At 43.0% G+C, this 27,547-nt stretch overlaps 1 protein-coding gene across 2 annotated transcripts in view; it reads left to right on the top strand.

Moving 5' to 3' along the window:
• LOC135418962 (serine/threonine-protein kinase TNNI3K) overlaps window positions 1–25,815 on the top strand; it is a 43,179-nt gene extending 17,364 nt beyond the window's left edge. For both annotated transcript variants that reach the window (XM_064664860.1, XM_064664861.1), the window contains 20 exons: window positions 3,649–3,747; window positions 5,181–5,319; window positions 9,586–9,730; window positions 9,819–9,923; window positions 10,565–10,659; window positions 11,278–11,427; window positions 12,115–12,201; window positions 13,219–13,275; window positions 14,275–14,367; window positions 14,453–14,510; window positions 14,636–14,830; window positions 15,171–15,275; window positions 19,832–19,884; window positions 20,052–20,104; window positions 21,393–21,525; window positions 22,234–22,343; window positions 23,802–23,861; window positions 24,070–24,239; window positions 24,815–24,894; window positions 25,019–25,815. In XM_064664860.1, coding sequence (XP_064520930.1) covers window positions 3,649–3,747; window positions 5,181–5,319; window positions 9,586–9,730; window positions 9,819–9,923; window positions 10,565–10,659; window positions 11,278–11,427; window positions 12,115–12,201; window positions 13,219–13,275; window positions 14,275–14,367; window positions 14,453–14,510; window positions 14,636–14,830; window positions 15,171–15,275; window positions 19,832–19,884; window positions 20,052–20,104; window positions 21,393–21,525; window positions 22,234–22,343; window positions 23,802–23,861; window positions 24,070–24,239; window positions 24,815–24,894; window positions 25,019–25,095 — 2,064 coding nt within the window. In that variant the 3' untranslated portion in view covers window positions 25,096–25,815. The remainder of the gene's footprint in view (window positions 1–3,648; window positions 3,748–5,180; window positions 5,320–9,585; window positions 9,731–9,818; window positions 9,924–10,564; window positions 10,660–11,277; window positions 11,428–12,114; window positions 12,202–13,218; window positions 13,276–14,274; window positions 14,368–14,452; window positions 14,511–14,635; window positions 14,831–15,170; window positions 15,276–19,831; window positions 19,885–20,051; window positions 20,105–21,392; window positions 21,526–22,233; window positions 22,344–23,801; window positions 23,862–24,069; window positions 24,240–24,814; window positions 24,895–25,018) is intronic.
• The last annotated feature ends 1,732 nt before the right edge of the window (window positions 25,816–27,547 follow it).

The following is a 27,547-nucleotide window of genomic DNA, read 5'->3' as shown; positions in this document are numbered from 1 at the left end:
ATAGAGAAAACTGAGTAAAAAACTTCTTTTTTCCCCATTTCCTTGAAGAGTCAGTCTATAGCTTCTGCTTCATCACCAGACTTGAAATCACTGAAGTGATCAGTTCTCTGGGACGAGGCATTGGTGTCAATGGGATGTTGTATCTCATTTGAGCCAGTGTGGTGTATTAAATATTTCATATTCTTTGACTTAGGGCTGTATTTTACTTCACCAAAAATATGTTGTCTGCTGATTTTACCTGTTAATGAAAATTGCAGTTCTCAATGGGAAGAATTAAAAATTAATGAAAAATTAGAAAAGAAATGGGTGACCATATTAGAAACATTGGCAAATAAGTTCCATAAATCTCTCATTAAGTCTGTTATTTTGAAAATATTAAATGTTTCAAGCCCAGTGAGGTCACTGCTAAATAAATAATGCATGTGCCTCATCCACATTTATGTGTTGTCCAATGTTAGCACCTTGGAAAGCCAAGGCCACTGCCTATTTCACGTTGTAAATCACAGTTGTCCTTCTGAGACTGCAAGACCTGCAGATGTGGGGGCTGAATGAAGGGTCATAGGCAGGATGAACCAGTGCCACTCCATTTCTGTATCTGCACACCTGAGGACCTGGGCTGTGAGTGTGTGTGTGCCAAGGACCTGTTGGGGAAAAGGGAGTGAATCCCTTCTCAGGGTTTCTGTAGATATTTCAGTGTATGGCTGTACAGAGGCTAGCACTGTGCAAAGGCCTTAATTGCTGAAATTGTCTTCTAAAAAGTCAGTCATCACTGTTCTTGTTTTCTTAGAGGAGTTCTTATCCCTTGCCCTTGTCCAAAACACAAAGTCCTTACGTCTGTCTCATGTTTTACTATGTTGACTCCTTCTAACCTTCAGAGTGGCTTAAATAACTGTATTTGAAGTGAACATCATTGACTTGAATGTTCAGAAAGCATCTGAATAAACCTTTCATAAGAGAACTTTAAGAAAAATTATGAAGTAAAAGTCAAAGTATCATTTTGAATTGAAGATTAATTGTGCGAGGGAAAGGGGAGTGCTTGTTCCCCTGGTTCTTCAGCCTGTGCCACAGTGAATCCAACCAGGACACTGCCAGCTGCCTTCATGACCAGCCCATCCAGCTTCTTTCTATGCAGCTTGGGAATGTCCCCTGGTTTATGAGCTGCACCTTCACTCACAGCCTGTCTCCTGAGGAGAAAGATCTTTTTTTTTTTTTGGTCCTTCTGCAAGAATTCAAAGCTTTTTTTGCATCAGAAATTTTCCCCTTAGTTTCTGAAGTATTTCTATCCTTGCACATCCCCCATCATCCCCCCCTACCTGTGATGCCTATGACAGCTTTCAGTGCTTTCTAAGACTCCTTTTTTTCTTTCCTAGAAAGATATCTTGTCTGAGAGACTATCAAGCCTGCCTCTGTACCCCTCTCATCATTTACACTTGAGTGGAGTTTGCTTAATGCAGCACACAAAATTCCATTTCTCAGGAGATCACAAAGCAGCAAGCACGGCTGCCATTGCTACAGCCTGGAAAATGTGTCAAAATTCATCTGGTTTTATGTTCATCATCAGAGGTGGATTCACTTCGCTCAACACAGTTTTTTCATCTTAAAGATCCACCTTGAAGCTCGTAGAGGAATCTAAATTTTGAATTCCAGCTTCCAAAGCGAATAAGGAGGACTGGAGTTGTGATGACATCCCTGTGTGTGTTAGAGCCTCACAGTTAATGGCTAAATTAAAATCAAACTCATCCAAAGAAGTTTCAACCATATTCATGTAAAAGCTACAGGTCCAAACATCTCTTTTCAGAGCCAACAGCTACAACTTCAGTTTTATGATGTTAATTTTCTGAAAAATGTCTGAAATTAATCACTTGAAAGCCACTAAACCATTAAATTCCAGGCTAACTGGGTCTATGTTCCCACCTCTGGCCCACCAAGCTACCAGGATATTGAAAATTGACTGCCCATGAGAAGCCCAGTAGGGGAAGTTAATTGTGTTAACTGACCACTTGTGTTAACCAAATAACTGAGGGTGTTCTTTATTTACTACCTGAACACATTCACACCCATCCAGTGAGTGCCTGTTGCTGAGCTGTCCTTCAGCTGAGAGAAGGGCCAGCAGCTTCTCCAAAGATCTCAGTGGATCTTTCTTAAGATTTTCATTACGCAGTTACACTCCTCTTTAAGATCCACAGCAAGAGGATGTCAATGCACATGAGATTTAGCAAGGGAAATTCTGACTGTATATAAAAGGGGCAAGGGGATCACAATGAGAGTGGTGCAACATGGAGAGCATTCCTAGGAGGACGCAGAACCTCCGTCCTTGGGAATAATCAGACCTGGCCCTGCAGTGCTGTCTCCAGGGAGGGTTACAGCTGATGCCATGGAGAGATGATTAAAACTAATGGGAAATGGACATATTTAAATATGTTGGGGGACAGACCTTATGCAGCAAATGTATTCAGGCAGTCACGTGGAAAAAATTATTTTGATTTAAATTGTGCAAAGGAACGATCCCTGTACACTGATGTTGCTTGGAAACAGTTTGTGTTCTCTGAGCACTTGGGAGTGATGTGGATTGAAATTACTAGCCCTGTTGCTGCACGTGTGACATGGTTTGGGGGTCTCAATCTAGAGAGCAGGTGACAGACCTGTGCATCACCACAGCTGGCATTTCTGGGCATCTTCAGGGGGGGTCTCTGTGGACAGGTACAGCTACACACAGTGTGACACAGGAGTTAGCCACTTCCCCATCCTTGTCAGTCCTTCCTGTCAGGGCAGAGGTGGATCCCAATTCCTCGCTGTACTGTGGGTGACTCGTGGTCATAATCATTAGACTCAAAAATTAGCATTCTTCAAAACGATATGTAGAACTTTTGAAATAATCCCTGGCACAAGCCCTTCGTGTGCCCGAAGACTCCCTCACGCTTCATTAAAATGAGCAGTCCTCAGGCTCCAGTGAAGAACCCAAAGTGGTTTTATTCAGGCTTCAGTGAAGAGCCCAAAGTGTTTTCACTCGGGCTTCTATTTTGGCAGCTGTGCAGCAAGGCAATACTTGAGAGTTCATAGATGTCTAGGAAAACATGGGCCTCCTGAAGGACCAGAAAGGGAGAAATTTGAAAGAAAACACTTAGGGTTATTTATTGAAGCCAAAGAGCTATTTTCTTGTAAAATACAAAGTAATCTTTACACGCTTAGGGAATTATGTTTGAGGATTTACTTTCACACACTTAAATTTAAAAGGATGTTTCATTTTGTGGGACATTTTCACGTCTAAAAACTCTGATGTGTTTACAGCTCTTTGTTCATAATGGTTAAAAGAAAATTAAACATTGAAAATCCAGACAGTCATTTCTGTGTCTCTTACTTCATAAATCAGTATTTTTACTGGCACACCGATTTTCAGGTTTATTTGTAAAGCATCAGTGACATTCAGTGTTCAGTTGAAGTACTGTAAGTTAATCACTTTTACATGCAGTATGCAGCCCTGCACCTTTATATATGCTTGTTTGGAGCTTTTTGACTTTTTTTAAACTGGTGACATGAGGTTTCAAAGTCCTGTTTTACCAGCTGACCACACGTGTGTGTGTGTGTGTGTGTGTATATATATATGTATATATTCGTTCTAATTGGAATTTTCTATTGGTCTCCTTGCAGGCTGTGGATATTCTCCTGCAGCACGGGGCCTATGTGAATGTGCAGGATGCTGTGTTCTTCACCCCCCTGCACATTGCTGCTTATTATGGCCACGAGCAGGTAACTAAGGCGGGATTCAGACACTTGAGCAGGGGATCACCGAGGCATCCATAGGTTTAGTGCTAGATGTTTCTGCTTTACTTTCCAGAGGGTCGTTCCATGCAAAGACCTCATACACTGAAGTTACACTCTGCATAACTAAACATTTCTGGTTGCCCTGCAAGTCTGAATATCAACAAGAAATTTCTGCACGTCCATCTTCTGTACTGGACCCCAGCAAAAACTGATGTTTTACCCCTGAGACCTCGAAACAAAGCATTCTCTAGCAAGCTTTGATGGGCAGGCTTGTGCCTGGTGGCACTTTTCATCTGCTGTTCATTCACCCCATGTATCAGAGATTGCCTAAGGAATCTTGACTGTGCTTTCTGAACCTCTCCAAGGAAGTGAATATCACTTCCCTGAAATAATTAAATGGCAATTCTACCAATTTTCCTTGGAACTCACAAACTGTTCAATTAGTGGAAAAAAATAGTCATTTAGAGAGCATGATTTTCCCTGAGGTGCTGTGCACATGATCAGTGCAGCTGAGCTTGCTCCATTCACACAGATGACAGACTTACTGAAACACAGTCTAGAGTTCTGACCAAAGCTGGCATTGACACCCTCAGCTCTCTTTCTTCTGTATATTTGGGCAGTACAATTGACACGTGGCTAATCCACAACCCTAAACAGCTTTTTCATATGAACTGTGGTAATGGGTCTGTTTGGCTTATGCAAGTCATTCCCTGTGCCTTGCTTTGGCTAAAAACCTTGTGTTCTGGGGTGTTCTAAAGTTCCAAGGGATGACCTCTAGGCAGAGCGTCTTTTCCATTCCAGTGAGGTGTTACTTTGAGTGCATTGAGGAGTTGTCTAGGAAAAGCTTTTGAAAGCAGAGGGTGCAGATGCACTGATGTTTGGAACACTCTGCTCTGTGCTGGGTGAGACAGGGGTGTGAGTGAGCCATGGGCGTGTTCCCAAGGTGCTGCTTTCATATCTGTGTATGTCATGATCCAGAAGAAACTCCTCCTGTGTGGGCTGAGATTAGTTTGCTTGTGTGCCACAAGCCACTGCAGAACAGCCACAGTCCTGTGAGATGATCCTGAAAGCTCGAGGGGCTCTGGGATAAGAGACCAATCAGGCAGGAGCCACAGCTCTGGCTTTTGGGGACTTTGAGGGCATTTCCTTTATTATGCTGACGAGTCATTCAAACAAATGTGTTTGGTGTCCATTCACCATAGAGGACATTTTAGAGAATGAATGAGCGCTTGCTTTTGAGAATTTTAATATTTTTATAAATGTGTAACTTAAAAATTAATCCTCTATTGAATCTCCTCTCCTTGTTTTAACTTTATAGACATGCCCACATGCAGTATTACCCAACGCAATACTGTATCTAATTTTCTCAAAGTTTTATTTTCATGTGATATTTTAAGTAACCTTTATCAAATATTTAGGTAACCCACCTCTTACTGAAGTTCGGAGCTGATGTGAATGCAAGTGGTGAAGTTGGGGACAGACCTCTCCATCTGGCTGCTGCCAAAGGCTTTCTCAACATCACAAAGCTCTTGATGGAAGAGGGAAGTAAAGCTGATGGTAAGAAAAGATATTTAAAAATCAGCTCTAACATTGTGTTTTATAGACAGAGTCTTCATTTCCTAACACTTGCTCTATGTATGTGTGTGTATGTGTGTGTGTGTGTGTGTATCATCTTTGGGCAACTGAAAAAAAAAACAGCGGTTGGAGAGTTTTTCTCATTTAATTTTGCTTGTTTGTCATCTCACATGTACTCTGTTTCCAGTAATAAGTTAGAGGTGAAAAAGAGGAGCAGAAAAAAAAAATTAAGATTAATATACAGAGATGGCTCACTCCTGAGGCAATCATCAAGCAGGGAACATGTGGCCATGGAGTGGGGATCTGCAGTCAAAGTGACTTCAGTGCACAGGGAACTAGTGAATGAGATACGGATGGAGGGTTTTAAGTCAAAATTATGAAGCAAGTAATTTAAAATAATTCATATGGAAGTTGAAATTCCACAGAAAATGAGATCTTTTTAGCACATGCTTTATTATGCTGCACAAATTTCATACTCTTCACTGTGGGGTATTTGCTATCAGAGAGTGCCTATGTGGAGACGTGATGGGCTGGACAGATACAAAAGTCTTTCAGCCCACCTTGGGTGTTCTTTGAGGGTCAGGAGTCTGCATGTTCTTTGTCCAGGTGGCCTCACAGCGATGTCAGTCTGTGACATTACATCTCATTGCTGTATATTTTGCATGTGTTGCAATCTGAAATATTTTCACTTGTGACTGATGTCAGTGTGCAGCTGGTGCCCTCTGCTTTTGCTGTTTCAGTAGCATTGAAGGCACAAAATGTGCCACACTCCAGTCTTACTCTTCCATTGCTGTGACATCTGTGTCACACACAGTGGTGACATATTCTACAAAGCCATATAAATGTTAAAACTTAGAGGTCGCATTTTATGCATATTATGATTACTACTGTGGAGATTCTAATCTGTACCTGAAGGGAGCCTGCAAGAAGGATGGAGAGAGACTATTTACAAGGGCCTGGAGTGATAGAACAAGGAAGAATGGCTTCAACCTAACAGAGAGTAGGTTTAGATTGGATATAAGGAAAAAATATCCTGTGGTATGTAAGGATGGTGAGGCCTTGGCACAGGTTGCCCAGAGAAGCTGTGGCTGCCCCATCCCTGGAAGTGTTCAAGGCCAGGGTGGATGAAGCTCTGAGCAGCCTGGTTGAGTGGAACATGTCCTTGCCCATGGCATGAGGTTGGAACTGGATGGTCTTTATGGTCCTTTCCAACCCAGGCCATTCTATGATTCTGTGAAATACTGAGCAATATTAAAAATATTTGGAAATTAATTTGTTATCCTCAGAGTAAGAGACAGAAATTTTTTTTGAAAGGAACAGTACATTACTCAGAAAAGTACTGCTCTGTAGTACATCAATTTATGATGTTCTCTGTGCATCCTGCCTGCAGTCACACGTCCTCCTCACACAGTAAAAAACATGGAGGGAAGCAGCACAGTCGGATCTGTACGAGCTGTTGTCAGTACAAGCTCAGGGTGTTGCTGCCTCAATGTGTGTGCACTGAGCTGATATAATTATAAAAAAAGAGGGGAAAGAAGAGACATTCACCCACCATAACAAGGCAGTGGGAGGTTTGCTCTCCGTTAGAGAGTTTATTCCAAAAGGAAAGAATCTGGGGCACTATTTCAGGTCCTTTTCTTTAAAATCAGAATCTTCAGCACAGGAAAAAGAAAAGGGAGACTGGAAGCGGGAAGTCTTTTGCTCTCAAAGCAGCACACTTTGAAACTTGCTATAAATGCAGCAGCAGAGGAACAAGTCTTCAATGCTCAGGAATGAAAGGAACTGGGGAAAGAACCTGAATAAATTTGACAGTGTTCAGTGCAGACCAGTAATTGGGGTCACAAACTTGAACTATTTCTTTTAACATAACCTGACTCGTTAGTCAGCTCCAAAACCACTGTGACTGAAGACAAGCAGTGACCACCAAATCAGGCTGAAAAGGTCAGAATGCTGCTGAAATAAAGAACATTTGCAGCCTAACAATGGCCAAAGTTCTTCTTCAGAACAACCACAAATTAGGAGAAAAAAATAGAAAAGTGCTGCCTCTGTGTGTCATGGCAAATGTCCATGTTTTACATATGGCCCACATATAAACCAATGTTACAAGTGCTGCCAGTTCTCCACATGCCAATCCCATCATTTGTTTTAGCATAAACAATCTGGGGAAGGACTAAGAAACTCTGTATTTTCAGAAATCCCATAAGCTCTTTCAAGCACATTTCTTGCACTGTCCTTTTTCATCCTTTCACTTATGGTCATGGTTTCACCTGTTACTTTCTACCAATGTCATGTCTCAGTGCTAAGAATAATTTCTACAGAATTCCTTTTTTTTCACAGGCAAGAACTTGGCATTTGCTCAGTTTTACTATTTACTTGTAAGGCAACCTCCCTGACTGCCATGACAGTTATACTCTCTATCCTCAATTTAATAAAAAAATCTCAATTTTAAGAACTCTCCTATACTCTTTTTTAGTAATTCCTGAATCAATATGATGTACTTTTTCTCCATAATACTTTTCAAAGGTGTTTTTGACCAATTATCTTTTGTTTTGAATGTAAACTTCTCCTTCTTTTAAACTATTCCAGTGTACCTGGTGTGCTTCATTTAGAAATCAAAAAACTATCAATTGAAACAAAACCAGTCATCCCACTGTGTAGTTACAGATCCTTCTAGAGCCAAAGGAAATGGTTTGCAGGCATTTGACATCAGTTCCAACTGGATGTATAAAGGAGATATATATACTTGCTCCACCTTGCACCTTGTTGTGTTGTAGACTGAAGCCCTTGATGTCCTTCAGGACATTCTGTGGGGACATACTGTAAAATGCTGACATTTATCATTATAAAATTTTTATATTTATTCCCCTCTTATTTACTGCACTTCGGAATGTATCTGGCAAAATGGTACCAGAATGCCTGGTACCACATCATAATAAAAAATAAAGGCCAGCATGTCACATGAATCTATAAAGTGAAGAATTATTTTAGAATACAGAAGAAAAAGAGTTTGCTTTTCTTTAGTTCTTATATACAAGACTGCTAGGAAGGTTAGCAGGAGCAGATAATGATGTTCGTGGGCCACAAGATTAATTACAGTTACAGGCATTACTTTTTCTTTTTTTTGGCCTGAAACAGAATCCAGCATTTCACAGGACTGTACCTTTCTTATTTCAGAAAGGTTTTAAAATGGGGATTTATTTTAATTTTCATTGCTCTTAGTGCTCACAGAAAATCAAAGAGAAGACAAACTCTCAGAATGTGGTTAGTTTCATCTCTGTACTGAGGAGGCTTAGCTGTAGGAAAGATATTCCTGAGGGATGTTTGTCAGAGTTGTAAGTTTGTCAGTGTAAAAGCCTGGGAGTGCAGGTTAGGACACCTCTAATGGACAGTAGTCTCTTCATTTCTTGTAAACTGCCTAAAAGACCTGATGCCTTTGGTGCAAAGGCTGAACTAAATGTCACACAAAGTAGACTGGGTTTGTCATTTCTATCAGTTACAAAATCAACTAGTTATGGTTGTTCTGTCTTTAAACACAGGAAGAAATACACTGAGAATCACAGAAATACATGCTGTCTTTCAAGCTGAGTAAAGACCTTTTTCAGATAATGAAAACAGTATTTGTAGGTGTCTGTAACAATGGAGAACTCTGCCTAGAGCCTTGTCCAGTGTCTTCTTCACTCCCTACAGGATAGATGAAGGAAGAGCCATGTAAGGTACCTCGATACCCATTTCTGGTGCTGGAATGCAATTGCCCACCCCATAAACAGGCAGAAGGCTCCCTGGCATGGATGTAGCCAAAGATAGCTGGAAGTCTCACACAATTCCCACTCGCAGATCAAGGATCCTCTGGGGCCGCTCCATGCAACCACACTGAGAATAGCTTGCTAATATTTGCTAAGCCAGTGGTTCTGTGCTGCCTGGAGGTTCCCAGTCATGTTGATGTTGTTATCTTCCTTTTGCTTCACAATTGCCATTTGTAAGGGTCATTTATAACTTGTGATTCATTCATGGAAAACTTCCTCAAAGCATTCAATTGCTGCTGGAAGAAAGCAATTATGTCTCAAGTCCAGAAGATTGCCTTGACACTGCACTGCAGATGGCACAGAAATTTCAATTTTAAACAAATAGGTCCATAAATATTTTAGCAACAGGTTTTAAAATGTATAAGCACAACACACAAAGCTTTACTAAATATTCTGTGTTAAGTATAAAATCCTTTCTGTGGTCTCTTTCTGGGTCAACTGGCAGTGAATGCTCAGGACAATGAAGATCATGTTCCTCTGCACTTCTGCTCTCGATTTGGGCATCATGAAATTGTGAAGTTCTTACTGCAGAGCAGCTTCGAAGTGCAGCCTCACGTGGTGAATATCTACGGAGACACACCCCTACACCTGTGAGTGCCCCAGAGCAGCTGTTGAGTGGGTTTGGGGCTAGTGGGAAGGCTGGCATTGCTAACAACTCTGTACTGGCTTCCTCTTCAGTGCCTGTTACAATGGGAAGTTTGAAGTTGTCAAAGAAATAATTCAGCTCTCAGGAACAGAAAGTCTCACTAAAGAAAATATATTCAGTGAAACAGCTTTTCACAGGTGAGGTGTTCAAATGCCATTATCAATAGAGCTCCACTAACACACACCTGCAACACAGCATCCAAAATTGCCAATGTCTCAGCAGCTGCCAGGTGAGGGACAGAGCAAGCAGAGAGCTCAATGGGGAGGGTGAATTTCTATCATGAGATATAGGAGAAGGCATGAAGTGAGAGACAGAACCAGAGTGAGGAGAGAGCAAGTGAGAGCGAGGAAGGTAGGAAAGGCACCAGGTTCACCAACACCTGGATGGACAATGGTTCCTCTCCTTGTCCAGTCTGGGAGCTGAGCCCAGCCCCTGTTCCACCTGTATGCCTGCTGGAGGCAAGTACTCTGAATGAGAAACCAGGTGGCAGAGCACAGTTTGGTCAGGATGCTGGAAGTTTGTAAAGGGCTATTTAAGAGACACTTTGCAACACAGACTGTTTGCACAGCTGTGCAAAATTAATTTATTCAGCAATAATTAGAATGTTTCTGAAACAATAAAAAGGAACATGCTTTGGTGGATTAATCGTGCATTTGCACATTTCTAAAGATCCTTTATTACTGCATTTTTATCTCTCTGTTATTCTTTGTAAATTTTTTGCTACCCAAGGCACCTCTTTTATAGACTATAGCATTCACCACTCCCTTTACTTCTGCAGCGCTTGCACCTATGGAAAGAACATAGAACTTGTCAAGTTTCTTCTTGACCAGAATGTTGTAAGCATCAATCACCAGGGAAGAGATGGGCACACAGGTAACATCACCATCCTGATTGTGTATGAGGGCATATACCAGCACTAAAATATCAGGAAGCCATACACCATCAGGATTTCCAGGGTAATTCCAAGGTAATAGGATGACCAGCATCCAAGTACCTTTCAGACAAAGCACAAGTTTTTGAAATATTTTTACAGGCAGGCATAAAAGTGATAAGACTGCAGTGAGGATGTGTCAGGCTTGTTAGCATGTATATGAGTAACAAAACCTGGCCTGAACTGTTCATCCTATAGCGAGGCTTCTAAGTAGTGTTAGGAATTATTCTGCAAGGAGCTAGGCTTCTGGGATATAGTGTCTGAAGAGCTGCACACACCCCTGTCCCTACTACAAAAAGCTGCCTTTGTTTCTACTTGCTTTTCCCACGTGCAGAGTCATTAAATGTGGTTTGCAGGTGGCAGAGGAAATGCTAACATGTCATGCAGAGGCAATAGATTGGTTCTTGTAGCCTTAATGTTTAATTTCCACCTCTTGCCTCGGGTATTTTTTGACAATATATTCCTTTATCGAGGAAATCAATCTGTACTTTACAGTTATTGCTGCAGTGATATTGCCATGTTGTGAGACTTGTGCTCGCCACACTTCTCTGGTGTTCCAGGATTGCACTGCGCTTGCTACCATGGCCACATTCGCCTTGTGCAGTTCCTGCTGGATAACGGAGCTGATATGAATCTGGTAGCGTGTGATCCCAGCAGGTCCAGTGGAGAAAAGGATGAGCAGACCTGTTTGATGTGGGCTTATGAGAAAGGTATTTCAGCTTTCTAATTTCTGCTACAAAATCCATAGGAGCCGTGCAGCAAGGAGAGGGCAGCATGGGAAGGAGATAACCCTGCAGAATAACTCTTCAGTGCCTGCAGACAGAGTTCTCACCACCTGCTCTCCAGGTCCTGGCACAAAGCACTATAAACCTCAGCCCTTCGATTCTTCTCAGATCTCTGTTAAATGTCAGCTTAATCCAGCACAAACTTCAGGAGAAGTATGTTTCTGTGGTGCTAAAACAGTTGTCTGCAGCAATAAGTGACAAAATTTGTCCGGGTTAGGATTCCAAAACAAATTTTTCAGGCACTGTTTTCCCTGTCAGGTCTGCTGAAGACTGTTGTCAACTTCCATTGCAGGATTTCTGCAGCAGGTTTTTCCTTTGCCATATCTCACATTTTAGGAGTAGGTGGACTCATGATAACATGCTTGTTTTTACTGGCAGGAATTTCCCATATTTCTGCAGTTAAGAATCACAGTAGGTTTCAGATTAGCACCACCATGTCTTTGTTTGCATATTTTATAGGCATGTTGTACATTTTTTTAAAAAAATCCCTTGATCTTGTATAAATCAATCAATTAAAAACAAAAAAACAAACCAAAACAAAACAGAAACAACAAAACCAAAAAAGACTACTGAGTTACCTGCAAGTCCTTATATTTCCTCCTTCTTTCCTAGGTCATGATGCCATTGTGACCCTCCTGAAGCATTACAAGAGACCTCAGGATGAATCCCCCTGCAATGAATACTCCCAGCCTGGAGGAGGTATGGGCTGAGCAATCACTTTATTCTCTAACCAAAGGCCTGATCCAGAGAATGCTGAAGTCTCTGGAAATGATCCACCCATGTCAGGGAGCTTTGGGTCAGTTCTGCCTGGCACAAATAAAATCAGTGTTATGGGACTTGTCATTTTCCAGGTACCCTTAATTTATGTCAGAAGTCTTCCATTATCTTAAATTGGAGTTGTCAGCTCATGTTACTCCTGGAAAGAGGAGCCCAAAGCTGTGAGCTGAAGATCAGTCCCTGTCAACCACTGCTCACACCTTTCCTCATCCTGAATGCCTTGCGTAGCTGTTCTCTTTGTGCTATTTAGTTCTGATGTTTCTTTGGTGGTTGATATTTTTTCCTTCTGTACTCAGCCCCCCTCATATTTTTTAATATCTTTTGATATCTGTTTCCCCCTTGGAAATAATTAATTACCCTTTTTACTACAAAAAGACTCATTTGCATTGGTAACTAAATGACAAAAGCCAGGAAGAGGAATTAAACAAAACCTTCGGCTGTGTGTTGGAGCACTGCCTCGGAGAAGATGAGGATGCTGTACCCTGGGGTTTGTCTGGGTCATGTAGTGCTCCAGGTATGTAAACAGGAGAAACCTACAACCAGCAGCAGCATCAACCTGCTCCCTGCATCGTTTGGCCTGTTCCAGGTTTAGGTGTAGTATAGCTCAAGTGTACGTAACTCTTTATTAGACTAAGGTTGTGTGTGCATTGGAAATTATTTTGGCAAGCAATAAGCACACCCAGGGAGATTTTGTAATGCTGATTATTAAAAGGACAACAACAAAGCAATACAACACCCCGATCTGCTGTACCCCTCACTGTGGAGAAAATTAACTGTATCCCAGCCCAAACCAGCTCATATCAGATGCGTTTGTGTATTTATTTGAATTCTCATCCTTTATTAGTCATTCTTTCAGCCATCATTGCCTCATTAATTTATCAGCACAGACACTTATGCTGTCATTGAACTCCATAAATTTCACTCTGTTCTTTATTTCAGATGGTTCCTACGTGTCAGTGCCATCCCCTCTGGGGAAGATTAAAAGCATGACAAAAGGTATTTGCAATGGCAAGGGAAAACTTGAACTTTTGTGGTCTTTTTACCCACCATGTTTGTCAGCCTGAATATCTTGCACAAGATTCATTATTCCTGAAATTTTCATTGTTCATCGTTCCATTTCCCTGGGATAATTTTATGAAACAGCATACTTAGCTTTGCTACTCAGCATAATGACAATTCTTGTATTTATGTTATTTTCATTTACTTTAAAGAATGTATTTATTTTTATTTCTTTGAGAAAAGACTGTTTTGTGAATTAGCATTAATGAAATACCCACTTATCCATGAATGAAAATAAATACTATATTGAATCCCACTATAAAATGCCTGGATTATCTTTACAAGAAAAATTCTGTTCAAAAATATCTTGTGTTGCTCTGAAACAAACACAAATAAAATATTCAGAGAAATACTTGTATTTTGAAATATTTCCTCCTTTTTTATTTTGTGGTGCTTTCAATTTTCCTCTTTAAATGTTCACTGGATATATTCAAATCCTTACATCCTGTACACAGCACCATCCAATTGTTCCATTATGATAAACTTTATAGCAATAAACCAAAAAAGTCAACAAGATAGAGAGATTTGACAACTAAATTTAGTTGCAAACTTTAAATTCCACATGTCACTAGGATCTGGCTCTGGAATAGCATCTCCAGCAACAGCAATCAGCACTGGATGCATAGAAAAAAAGAAACTGATTCTCCATGTAAGGAATTTTGTGCAACCATGCCATGGCACAGGCAGAGTTTGGGGATGAGGGAAAGTGCTCATGGCTGATGTGGTGCTAAAGCCAGGAATGCCAAGGCAACTGTGGCATTGCAAGGATTTGTCTGTCACTGGGGTTTGCTTTGGTAATGGAAGAAAGGGAACAGGATTAGCAATTGACAGGGAAAAGTCAACTTTCTCAGTGCAAGGGTTCTGAAGTTCAGTGCTTTTATGTTCTGTCCTCCCCTGACCCATGTTTTGCAAACAGGATGAGTGTTTCTTTTGCAGAGAAGGCTGACGTTCTCCTCCTCCGCGCTGGTTTGCCGTCGCACTTCCACCTTCAGCTCTCCGAGATAGAGTTCCACGAGATTATCGGCTCAGGTACCAGAATGGAAAGTGCATCCTCTTGAAATGTGTGATGTTCATAACAAACATCTCTGTGCTTATTTATTTTAAATCATTTTAGGGTCTTTTGGAAAAGTCTACAAGGGACGATGCAGAAATAAAATCGTTGCAATCAAACGGTACGTTTGTCAGGCTTTTCCATCCTGTTTGGACAATGGCCTAGTTTGAAGTATTAAGAAAGCCCATATTTTATGGTATTTTATAATATTTTTGCCTTTCTGTTTTCTCTCGTGTCAATCCTAAGCTATCGAGCCAACACCTACTGCTCCAAGTCTGACGTGGACATGTTCTGCCGGGAGGTTTCCATTCTCTGCCGACTGAACCATCCGTGTGTCATCCAGTTTGTGGGAGCGTGCCTGGATGACCCTAGCCAGTTTGCCATCGTCACCCAGTACATCTCCGGGGGATCGCTCTTTTCCCTGCTCCATGAACAGAAGAGGTATTCCCCTTGTCCTCCACTCAGACTTTCTGCACAGACTTTGGAAGAGTAGGGAATCTATGCTGATGTAAACATGCGTTTCAGTACAAGAAACAGAAAAAGGAACACACTAGAAAATGCTGATCTTTGGTTCAGTTAATTTGGTGTACAAGGGAAACTGGTAATCACAAAATTGTTATTGTCATTATTTTACAATATATAGATTTACATTACATAGATTATATAACATTATTTTGTATGTAAAGCAATTTTGAAGGTTGCATGATTTACACATAAGAATAATTTACAATTTTTGACTGTTTATTAACTTTGAGTAATTTTTTTTTTCCCCAAAATACAGAACTCTTGATCTGCAGTCTAAATTAATCATTGCTGTAGATGTGGCCAAAGGCATGGAGTACCTCCACAATCTCACACAGCCCATCATACATCGGGATTTGAACAGGTCAGTTTCTGTCTTTAACCTAAATATCCAGAGAACATGAAGGCTCAAAGACACAGGGACCTCCACAGACTCCTGTAACCACCTCACGTCTCATTAGCTCTGAGCTGAAGTAATCTCAGAAGTGTTACACAAACCCCTACAAGTTGCAATTGCCAAACTGTCATTGTCCTTGAAGGCAGCAGTCGCTGAGAAAAGAGCATTTTCTTGCATCTGTTTGTTTGGGTTTTTCTGAATTTCCGTTTCTGAATTCTCCATGTATTTTAGCCTAGCACCTGCTGTCAAAGAGTACTTTGTCACTTTCCCTTGTCACTTCATCTTCTTCCTTTGTTTTGTCTCTTTCACTCTAAGTATTTCCCTGTAGTTTCAAGTTCATGTGTTTCTTGATTTGCTTGGCTGGTTTGTTACAGCTAAAAGCAGCTCTGACTGCTCTCCTCCGAGAGCTGAGGTCTCACACAGGACCAGGCACTCATCCTTCTCTTTGGTGGTATCTGAGTAGGAGCACTGAGTCCTCGGTGTCTACAGGAAGAAGCCCATTCTTGCTGTTCTAGTTATGAGAACGGTCTCGTGATGTGCATGTTTCAGCAACAGGGGGTGAAATACCTAAACTGCATTGACTGCAAGATTGGAGATGAAAATGATCCTTTTGCTATGGCAAAAGCTCTGTCAGCCCTTGAGAGCAACAGGCACACTGGGGTGGCATCCCCCACTTTCCCTCTTGAGTCTCCTTCACATCACTGCACAGGTTCCTTTTGGGCCACAACCCGTGGTCTCCGAGGGAGAGCCTTGTTTTCAAGGCTGCAGCTCTTGCCTCGGCTGTGATGCAAGCCGAGAGCCCTGTGCCTGACCACTGCAGCCTGTGGGACTGCTCTGGGGCAGCCAAGGCTCAGACTAGGGCAGCCAAGACTCAGCTCAGCTCCATGGTTCGGGCCTCACAGCTCGGCTCCAGGCTGTGGTGGCTCTTAGAAGGAGGATTTTAAATAACATTTTCCACAAAAGAAAACCCAAACCAGTATCTTCCTAGAAAGCTGGAAAGCATGTAATTGCCCCACAGAATTTTTACAGATCATATTTGTGAGGGTCAGAAGATAATTTGCTGTAGGGACACTGCTGTCATTGATGTGTGCTGATGAGAGCAGCTCAACTTCAGTGCAAAAGCAGGAGTTGTGTTTGCAGCATGAGTCCCAGCCAGCCCACAGGCACAATTACCAGATGAAAATCGTTGCAACAATTTAAGAGAAAGACCAAGAGTGAAATTGTGTTAAGTTTTGCCACTGGCTTCACAGGAGTCTCATATTTTTTACCTTAAATTTTCACATAGCTTGTAACCCCCTTTGTGAGTTCTGAAATCTAATGCACCACACATAATGCATTAAATAAATCGGCAATATGGCTTGACAGAATAGAGAAAGAAATGAATCTTTCATGTACTGTACCCTGGAAAAGGGGTTATCCTTCCATTTGGAGAATAATTGGGAGTTTTATTTTGCTTTTCACTTCTGACAGCTATCCACAATGGTGACACGTATCAGCTTATTACTACTTACACCATGGTGAGGGATGACAGCCACAATGATTATAGCACTTTAATAAAAAAGAGACCATTTTAGTATCAATTTAATTTAAGCCATAACAGCTGAACATGGCTGGAGCAAGCCTTTGAGCAACTGACCTGCATTTGATGGCTCTAACTATCCATGAACAGTTCTGAGAGCTGCTTGGTGAGAGAGATGAAAGAGAGGATGGCAGCCTGGTGGTAATGGGGATAGAGTCTGCGACTCCTCTTTGTTCAAACATCCCTTGTGAAATCTTAAAATAGCTGTTGCTTTTCATTAAACCCACAGCATGTTAAAGGCAGAAGGATCTTTTCATGGCCCTGATCTCTGGGAAAAGGACATGCTGTGCCTGTCACTTGCCATGGGAGGGAGAAGCCTCCATGGCTGGCAGACCCAAGAACCACATCCTTTCACAAAGGCAGGATGATTGCACATTACTCATTCTTCTCTCATTTTCTTCCTTCCATGGTTTCATGAAGAGAATGATGCTTGCTCTCACCATTGCAATCTCTGTGTGATCTTAACAGAAGACAATTAATTTCTGATTCTGCTGAACTCATTAATTAACCTTCTGCCTGCTCAGCTCAGCTCAGTTTTGTCTTCTGTATTTCTCAAAACAGAGGCTTAAGAGTTCCTTTCTCATCCAAGATTTTCAAATTTGCAACTGCCATTGAGGCAATAACAGCATTTTTGAGCTGTACCTTCCAAGCCCTGTTTCTGTGTGCTGTATTTTTTACTATAGAAAAGAAAAATCAGTAACTATAGCATTCACTGGAAGTAACAGACTGACAAAACCCTCCAGAGCCTGTGTCCTGCCCTCAGATATATCCAACCATGTGCTCAACACCAGAATGAGCCTTTCAGCATTGTTTGTCATATTCTAGGCCAGGGGAGGTTCAGGTTGGACATCAGGGAGAATTTCTTCATGGAAATAACTGTCAAGTACTGGAATGGGCTGCCCAAGGAGGTGGTGGAGTCCCCATCCCTGGAAGTGTTCAAGGAATGACTGGATGTGGCACTCAGTGCTCTAGTCTAGTTGACGAGGTGGTGGTGGGTCACAGGTTGGACTCGATGGTCCTGGACATCTTTTCCAACCTAAATGATTCTGTGAGTCTATGAAAGGCTGTTGCATGCCATGAGGAGAAAGGGCCTGTAAATTGATTTCTCAGCTTCTCAATAAAAACTGTCAATCCAAGTCTTGATTATGCCTTGACTTGTCAAGTCGTATTTATTCAAGGTCTACACAATCCTGGAGAAGACTGAAGTTGAAGCTAGGGTTCAATGCAGTTTATTCACATTGAGACTTGGGGATATTTTTTGCCCCTACTGACAGAGGCCAAATTTGATTGAAGACCACAGCAAAGTCTGTAGCTTTCTATGACTTGTGTACCTACACTCAGCCCAGGGTGCAGCCTTCAAGAGTCTCTCTAGTTCAGCTTTGTGTTTGATTCATATTTTCATTTGGCATCTGGTGGGGACCTCAAAAACAATTCCCCATGTCATACTCAAATCACTTCAATATTTTGATGGAGAGTACGTATGGGAGCTAAAATTAGATTGAATATAAATCAAAAGAGTCACGATTACATTTTTATGATTAAATTTATCATCCCACGTGTTGGTTTTAGGTGAAACTAGAAATCTTAAAGACAGTGATTTGTGAAAGTCCTGCTTGGGAGAGCTTAAATTTTTTCTGTCCTAAAACTGTTATCTGGTGAAACTTGTGTTCCTCACTTGACTGTTCTTGTGTCTGTCTGCAGCTCTAATATGAGCAAGTTGTGCTTTTTGTTGAGACCATCAATATCACTTTCATTTTTTTCTCCCCATGTAAGCCCTGGCCAAATTTTTCATTTGTTTTTACATACACTTTTCACGCTTCTGAATTTACTTGAATCAGTCAGCATTTGATAAATATCCTGTCAGCAGCATTGTGTCCACATTCCTGCACTTTTATGTTGTGATTTGCTCAGCCCTTCCAAAGCAGAATCACAGAATATGCTGAGTTGGAAGGGACCCACAAGGATCATCAAGTCCAGCTCCTGGCCCTGCACAGGACCATCCCCAAGAGTCTCACCATGTGCCTGAGAGTATCATCCAAACGCTTCTTGAACTGTCAGGCTTGGTACTGTGACCAATGCCCTAGGCCCTGAAGGTGTAGCGACTGGGGTAGGGAAACCTTCATCCCAAGAGGTACTGGAAGCTTGTGACCTAGCTAAGGCATCTTGTGAGTCTTTCCTCATGTTCCCACTTTGTTTGAAAACCTGTGTTTGTGTTGCTGATTTCTAAAAGCCTTGGTCAAATGTTGGATTATTTGGTCGAAAGTTTGGCTCTGTGATCTTGGAGGTCTTCTCCAACCTTAATGATTCTATTATTCTATGGTTTTATGAAGTGGCCTTTTTTCTACTTCCTCATGTGTGTTCTTTGCTGAAAATTAAATAAGTTGCTGTAACGTCCTTGAATCAGTAAATCAATTTTCAATAGATTCTATATACACTTTCCCTGCTAAATGATGTTTTGCAATAGGCAGAAGATATTTTGTGTGCATGGTCCATTCTATATGGACTCTTTGGATCTGCTCCTTCCCTTCTATACACCGTCATAAATTTGGGATTACCACCATGAATTTACACCTACCTAAGCCTTAGAAGAGAAAAGAATCAGTCCATGCAGTTTTATTTGAAGGCCATCACTGTGCTTATATTCAAATGTCATCTTCATCACTGAGATTAAGTGCATTTATTTAATAAAACTATTAGACTTGGTCTGTAACTAATTACAGAAGCTGTTTTGCTCTGGTATTGATTAAATGCTGAAGCTTTGGGTTTGCCTCTCAGAGTTAACGTGCACTTTCTAACAATAAATAAAAGATGTAGCTATAGACATTTGACTACCTATGCAGGTAATTTGAAGTCCTCGAGAGTGTATCTATGACCCAAAAACTGTAACATTTTCACCATTTTTAAGACACTATCAAACAATTACCTATAGGTTTTTTTTCCCCAGTCACAATATTCTCCTGTATGAGGATGGTCATGCTGTAGTTGCTGATTTTGGAGGTAAGGAGTTTTTGTGAAACATTTATAAATTAACCCCAAATTCTCTAAAACTAAACATGTGCTGGCTGAGACAATCCTGTATGATTGCACTGAATACAGGGCTTTTGTATAACAAGGTGCGTGTCAGTATTGTCCTGACAGTAATTATTTTTCTTATTCTGTTTCAGAATCTCGATTTCTGCAATCCCTGGATGAAGACAACATGACAAAACAACCTGGGGTTTGTTTCTTGTTTTGTTCCACATAATTAATATCAAATATACAGGCAAACCCTGTTTAGGAGAAATTGACATTAGAAATATGTTTATTAGAAAGGGTGGGCTGCTGTAGTATTTCATCTCTTCAATGTTTCTCTGTTTTGGCTTATTTTTTTTCCTTGAAGTGTCTTTACTAGCAGAGATGAGGGAATATATAACATCTTCAATAGAAAACAATGTTTTATAAGGTTGTCTTGGGAGCTCTATTGCCCAAATTCCTTTCTAAAGAGTGAATTTTAATCCACCCTTCCTGACTCTCACACACATTTGTTGGCAGGTGATTCTTTTTCCTAGCAGAAAATCAGTTCCTCAACACTGATTCCCTTATTTCACAGTTCTTTTCTCCACAATAGCCTGTTGCTCACAGTCAGATTTACAAGACAGTTGTTGTTGTCTTTGAGTCCAGATGTATCCCGTGTGTCACTCCACGGCCAGGAATATTCACATCATCCTAACTACTAATGTGAGGTGGGACAGGTGATGCCAAAGGATGGGTAATACTACACCAGGGCTTTTAATCAGCACTTTAACTCCCTGTAATGGCACTCACTGTGTGAGGAGCAAAGGTTGCTGTTTAGACCCAGGTCCTGCCAGGCCTTAGTGACATCCCACTGAGAAGATCTGTCTTGAGAAGGGCTGTCCTGAGAAGGGCTGTCCTGAGAAAGGCTGACCTAAGGAGGACTGTCCTGTCCTGTAAAGGATGCAGAGTAAAGGAACCAAGACACAGGGAATCTGAAAATCACCCCAGGGAGAGGCCAGTTCCTTGTGAAGCAGCCACAGAATTAGGGGTCTGCAGGCAGTGGCAAGACCCCAAGAGAGCAGGCCCAGCCCAATACAACTGTGATCAGCTTTTACTTCTCCCAGCTGAATCATATAATTCCTATCATATGGCATATATTCATATATATATATATATATATATCAGACCTGATGATGTGATCTGCAGGCCTGGAGGCTGGGCTTCTTCTTTTATTCTCACCCTACTCTCATGTTTAAAGTCTGCTCAGCCTGGCTGTACAGGGCTGAGACAGCACCAAGCTAATGCAGTTACATACCATGTGCAGTAACAAAAATTGACTAGATTTTGCAAGCCAGGTGAAAATTTTTCCTGGCAAATTACCAGTTATTTTATGGAGTGACAGAGGCAGGAAATAAGAAAACAAAGGAAAACAAACATACGAAGACAGGAATAGGTGCATGTGTGAGGAGGCAAACACTGCTAATGTGTGACTGCTGTTCCCTGGTGCGCAGAACCTGCGCTGGATGGCCCCCGAGGTGTTCACCCAGTGCACGAGGTACACCATCAAAGCTGACGTCTTCAGCTACGCTCTGTGCCTCTGGGAGCTGTTAACAGGAGAAATTCCATTTGCTCACCTGAAACCAGGTAAGATGCTCAATGAATTAGTATTTTAAATTTTTCTGGACTGGAGAAGTAGCTACACTGTGTAATTTTAACCAGTAGTTTACTGAAGTATGTTATTAAGTGCTGAGATACAGCATTTGGTGAAAAGCACAGAAATATCCCATTATAATCATGTATATTACTCCCTGCAGATCTACATAACCTACAATTCCTTATCCAGGTCTAGAATTAGGAACAAGTCATTCTGACTGCAGGCTTTTTTGTCTCTCACATGGGTGTTGGGATTGCAAAGCCATTCCTTGGTACTTATTCTCATGTGTCTCAAGAGAACACCCAAAAACTATGGGGGGTGGCCTTTCCAGGGCTGCACTTGGCACTCCTGAGATTCTGACCCCCGGATGTCTGAAAGGAAGTATTAGAGGTCAAGAGTGCTGTAGGACGTGGTCAGAGCCAGCACGGGTAAGGAGGGAGGGCTCAGACCCTTCTGCCAATGAGACCCCCACTGCCATCTGTCCTGTGGCTGGAGGTGGGCCCAAGGCCATGGGGATGGGCAGCTCACTCTGCTCTCAGTCTGACTGGAAAAGCCTCCTTTAACCTCCGTGCCTTTATCCGCAGGTTGTATGGCTCAGTGTTCCTGTGCCTGCCCGGTGTCTCAGCAGTGAGCAGGTGTGTTCCCAGGATCTGTGTGAGTGCGGGCACTAACGGGTCTCTGTGGGCTGTCCCTTGCAGCGGCAGCAGCAGCAGACATGGCCTATCACCACATCCGCCCACCCATCGGCTACTCCATCCCCAAGCCCATCTCTGCCCTGCTGATGAGGGGCTGGAACGCCTGTCCCGAGGTGAGTGCCCCTGGCAGTGGGAAAACAGGCATGTCTGCTCTGGCTGACCCTCCCCAGAATACCAGTTTCCATGGGAAGGGTCACTGCAGAAAGCCCCCAGACAGATAACGGGGTGTGTCAGGAAATACAGGAGAGTTGGTGAATTGAGGAGGAAAGTAAATTGACATTTAGCCATTCAATGAAACCTAATTAATCATGTAGTTTTGATTATGACTTGAGTTATAGTGTGAGTAGAAAACTCCTTGCTGCTCTCAGACTTCTGTATATAACTGCTAATGACAGCATGTAACACACATTAAGTTTAAATTTATTAATATGTCATATTAAAGAGTTGACTTAAGCAAGCACAGAGATGGATGCAGTCCCTGTGTCTTGTCAGCATTTCCACAGCCCACTTAGCCCCAAAACCATCTTTTCAGAGTCCCAGTGCACTTTGTTACCCATCAGTGACACTCCAACATCACTTCATCTTGCCAGTGTTTTAGAGTTTCATGACAGAATTATAAAGAAATTGATAGCACAGTCACCCCATGGATGGTCAGTACTTTGCACAAGATGTGAGCAAAAAGTTGTTAAAATTATCTTGCAAGGTGTTTTGCTTCTGTTCTTTATTAAACTTTCCTTCATGGATGGCAGGGCTGCTGTCACTCCTGAACTGGAGGGCTGCTGGGAGGGCTGCAGGGCTTTGGCCCAAAGCCCTTAAGTAGAGCCTACCTCTTGCAGGTGGTTCTATTGAGGACAAGGTGGTGATGGGAATGAGTAGCTTATTTAGCAGTTACCTCATTAAAGTATTCCCAGCCCTCCATTGTTAAACAGTGCTCAGGTACTGCTTCAGTCACACCTGAACTTCCCGGGAAGGCTGAGCTGTGAGCTGGGACAGAACACGGATAGGCAATAATGGAGGGCTACTTGTCATTCCCCTCACTTGCCTGATCCTGTCCCGAGTGTGGCCTCCACAAACCTCTGTGCCACTTGAAGCACACAAAGATGGACACACTTGTCCAGGAATGGGTTGGGCAGGCAGTGGGAAGCAGCTGTGGGGGGGTGCAGGTACAGGGACAAGGGGAGGAGGAGGACGGCCACAAAGGCAGCTTGTCTGCTGCTCGTCACTGCTGTTACTGTGTCCAAAGTCCTGTTCATGGGCAAAGTGGAAGCCAACCTAAAGAGCAGAGCCAAGAATTTATTAATAGCATTTTTGTAATCTTATGATCTAGTCATTATTAGCTCAAATGTAATTGTTACAGAAAAAGAGATTAATTGCAGTTGAAGTTGTTCTACACACACCTCTTCGTTTCGTAACTCAGCACTGCACTTGCAGTTCTCATCAGATTCCCAAACAGACTGACAGCAATGCCATGAAATTCAGAGAAATCCCATCCCTGTGTGTCAGTCTATTCACAGCAGATCTGCCCCTTTCCATTTTTAACCCAGCTCTGCTTTTTTTTGTTGTGTTCCCAGGGGAGACCAGAGTTCTCAGAAGTTGTCACAAAGTTAGAGGAGTGTCTGTGCAATATTGAGGTAAGGACCTGGTTCCCAGCATGGGGGGTCTGTGTGTGTACAAGCAGATAGGAGTACAAGTGGGGACAGGGACAGTGCCAGCAGCTGAGGACAGCAGTGGCTTTGGAGCTGCTGGAAAAGTCCAAGGAAAAGTGGGGGACAACTTATGAGAGACATGAGGAAGGACTTGTAAATATGCAATAACAGTACCTTTTTTTTTTAAATCCAGTTAATGTCTCCAGCCTCCAGCAACAGCAGTGGGTCCCTGTCTCCCTCCTCCTCCTCGGACTGCCTCGTGGCCCGGGGAGGTCCCGGCCGCAGCCACGTCGCCGCACTGCGCAGTCGGTTCGAGTTGGAATACGCCCTGAACGCTCGAGCCTACGCTGTCTGGTCACAGGGGTGCGTATGAGCCACCCGGGGAGGGAGAGAGCCTCTGAAAGGCTTAGGCTGAGGTGACTAAGGGAAGGAGGCCGTGCTCCTGCAAGGTGGTGTGGCAGGACCAGGAGAGAGCTCTGCCAGACCTGTGCTGTCACCTGTGCCCATTACAGACATCAGGGATAAACTACCTGTCAGCAGGACAGTGGGTTTGGTTCATGACTGGAAGATAATTCCACCATCTTCCTCACCAGAGAAACTTATTTGCAGGACCCTTTAGCAATGACACATAAAATACATGGCAATGATCCTGGACTGATGCCTGGAATTGCTTCCAAGATGACAATGCAGATATAATTGTGAAGCCCCAAATGGGGTATTTGAGGGCAGTTACTCTGAGAATGGTAACTGAGTGCCAGTGTGCCTGTGGGTCCTGGTCTTGCTTCATGACTTTTTCTTGCTTTTTGTTTACTTGAACTGCTGTGGTCTACCCCCACACTGATGTCTTGTAGTACTGTCCTTTCCTCCCACTCTGGAGAAAAAGCTCCTGTAGCCTTCATCAGTCTCACCTAAACTGACACCTCTTGTTTAATTTGCAGCACTGGGCAACCCCCTTCTCAGGGCCTGTCTCTGGATGACATGAGAAGGAACTTCCAGTACCCCTCAGTCGACAAAAATGGTGAGTTAATGCTGAGGGGTTCTCTGCCACAAGTTGTTCTGCTGCCATCGGCACTGCAGGGAGGGGGGGCGGGAGCACCACTGCTGTGCAGAGCTACAGTTGACCCTCTCTCTGCACCTTGCAGGGTACGTGTCGGACCCCTTAAGCACAATGAGGTTCCACTCCTGCGGCAGCAGCGGCAGCTTCGAGGAGAGCAGCTGAGGGAGGGACCGTTCGGCTGCCGCCGGCCTGGCCACCGACCCACAGCTCTTGCTGCACCACCAAACCCCAAGTGTCACACCGAGATCCCTGAACAGCTTTAGTGTTGATGGCAAATATCCCCATCCTGCGTTCTGCTTTAGCATCCCCCTCTGCTGACCTGCCCGAGGGCTGGGTTTTGGTGCTGTGCTGCTGTTCTGTAACACAGGAATGCCCACAAGGAATGCTGCACTTTCATCTTGGGCACTGATAACACGATGAGATGAAAGTAAAGAAACATCAGTTATATTCCAGAGCTTTGAGGCAGATTGCTCTCAGCTTGGATGGCCCTGAGGCAGGGGGCTGTCAGCCCACCCTGGCTGGGAGGTGCCCAGGAATCGCCAGTCCCATCCCCATCTAGATAAGGAGCAGCCTGTCACCCTCACCTCCCTCCACCCACCATGGAAGCTTGGTTGTTCCTGGTCCCGGCTTCTGAACCAGACCTGGTTTGGATTTCTCCACAGCCCCAGACACATTCCGTGTCCCATTCCCTGCTCCATAGGTTGGCCCAGCTCCCCATCACAGCAGCCCCAGCTGCAGTTTGTCAGGGCTCTGACCCTTGGGTGCTCTCCTGCATGCTGAGAACATGGACATATCTGGGTGTCCATCTTCCATCAACTCCTCCAGACATCCATGTTTTGTTATCCACTTGGTTTGGTTTGAGGGATTGTTTTTCCCCGAGAAGTGTAAGCTTTCCTTCAGTTGTTTGCTTACAAAAAGCAACATAGGAACTCCAAAACAAACTTTAAATGAGAAGGAAGTTGTGTAAAATTCTGTCACAAACTTGATAACATTAACACAGTACAAAGTGGCATTTTTTACTTGAAGCAAACCTCTGTCAGGTGCCATTGCAATGGGCAGCCAGTGCCACAAAAAGGCCCTGCAGCAGTGACTGAGCACAGGGAATTAAAAAAGAGAATAGAGGTAGGGCAGGAGAAATTAAACTATTCCTCTACAAGCAATTACAGAATTAATTGTGCTGTTATTTTCTGGAGTCTTTTTTAAAATTAGCAAACTGTATCTGTAGTCCTGTATGTATGCCAAGGCAGAGTGGGAGTCAGAACTCACCATTGCTGGGCAGAGCTCTGTGGGTGTTATTGAGGATGTTGTGTTCCTACAACCATGATCCCCAAAGCAGGTCTGCGATGAGGCCTCGAGCAGTGCGACAGACACGAGCTGTGACTGCATGGTGGGCTCTGCTAATACTCTGCTGCCATGCCTGCCATTATTTCCACAGTCCTGAAGCAATAAAACTGGGGAAGAGGTGGTTTTTCATTTGTTGTGTTTCGCTTGCTGAAAACTTGAATGGGGGGAAAGGAAAACCAAGCTCTAAGTGCAGCTCTGTTACAGCTCTCCCACCACTGGCCCCTGGTACCAGCCAGTGGTTACCTCTGCTCCGGTGGGCTCATGTCCCAGGTGCAGTTCCATTTACACCAGGAGCTGCTGGGATAATGAAGTGTCAGGATAAACACACAGCAAAGCCTGGGATGGGGCTCACAAGGGGACCTGCTGGACCCTGTCTGCAATCTTCCCAGCCCCCATAAGTTGGGATATTTCCATGGAGGGGGTTGGAACAAGAGGAGCTTTAAAGGTCCCTCCCAGTAAACCACAACAAAACAACATCCAGATTTGTCTGCAGCTGGAAGAAATCTGCTGTATTCTCTCTAGAAGTACAAGCAGTGTTAGCAGCTGGCATTCTGTGAGGGAAGAGGTGCAGAGCAGAAGGGAAAAGGTGCATCTAGGATGCTGATAAATATTCCCTACCTGACCCTAATTGCCCAGATGTTCTATATGGCAAAGCCACGGAAGCACAAGCTGATGAAGGAGGGTAAACAGACATTAGGTCTCAGTCCTTGGTTTTCATACTGGCCATAAACACCAACAGGGCAGAAAGAATGCACTGTCATATCTGAAATCTCGGTTCCAGCTCTAAGTCTCTTTTTTAACAGGAATTTTTTTTCTTCCAAATATCTCTTCACTCTTTTTCCTTTGCTTAAAGCAACCATGTAGTGACTCTGTATTTAGTGACTTGGCAACTGGGCCTGAAAATCAGAAACTAAACTGTGTTAGAGAACTAAAAATGGAGCAAGGGAGCAGACTTCATGTGCACTAATACCTCACTTCATGTGCACTAATACCTCAGTGTACTCACAGATACCTGAGCTACTGTGTCATCCCTGAGTACCTCCTCGGAACATGTCACATGAAAACAACAAAAAAATTCCAGAAAGCAAACCTTCTATAGTTTAACAAGCCCTTTACAAAGCCACCTGCTTGCAAATAATTTTACTAGTAATTAAAATTACTGGTTCCTTGAAGAAAATAATGTCGTAGATAATTGGTCTCTGTAGAAGAAACATCAGGCTTAGGGGAAAAACATGTTTCATAGGAGTGATCACTAATACAAACAAAAACT

The sequence above is a fragment of the Pseudopipra pipra genome, chromosome 9 (genome assembly GCF_036250125.1).
Source record: "Pseudopipra pipra isolate bDixPip1 chromosome 9, bDixPip1.hap1, whole genome shotgun sequence".
Classification (NCBI taxonomy): domain Eukaryota; kingdom Metazoa; phylum Chordata; class Aves; order Passeriformes; family Pipridae; genus Pseudopipra; species Pseudopipra pipra.
Note: the sequence above shows the minus strand (reverse complement) of the source record. Positions and strands in the feature narration are given on the sequence as shown.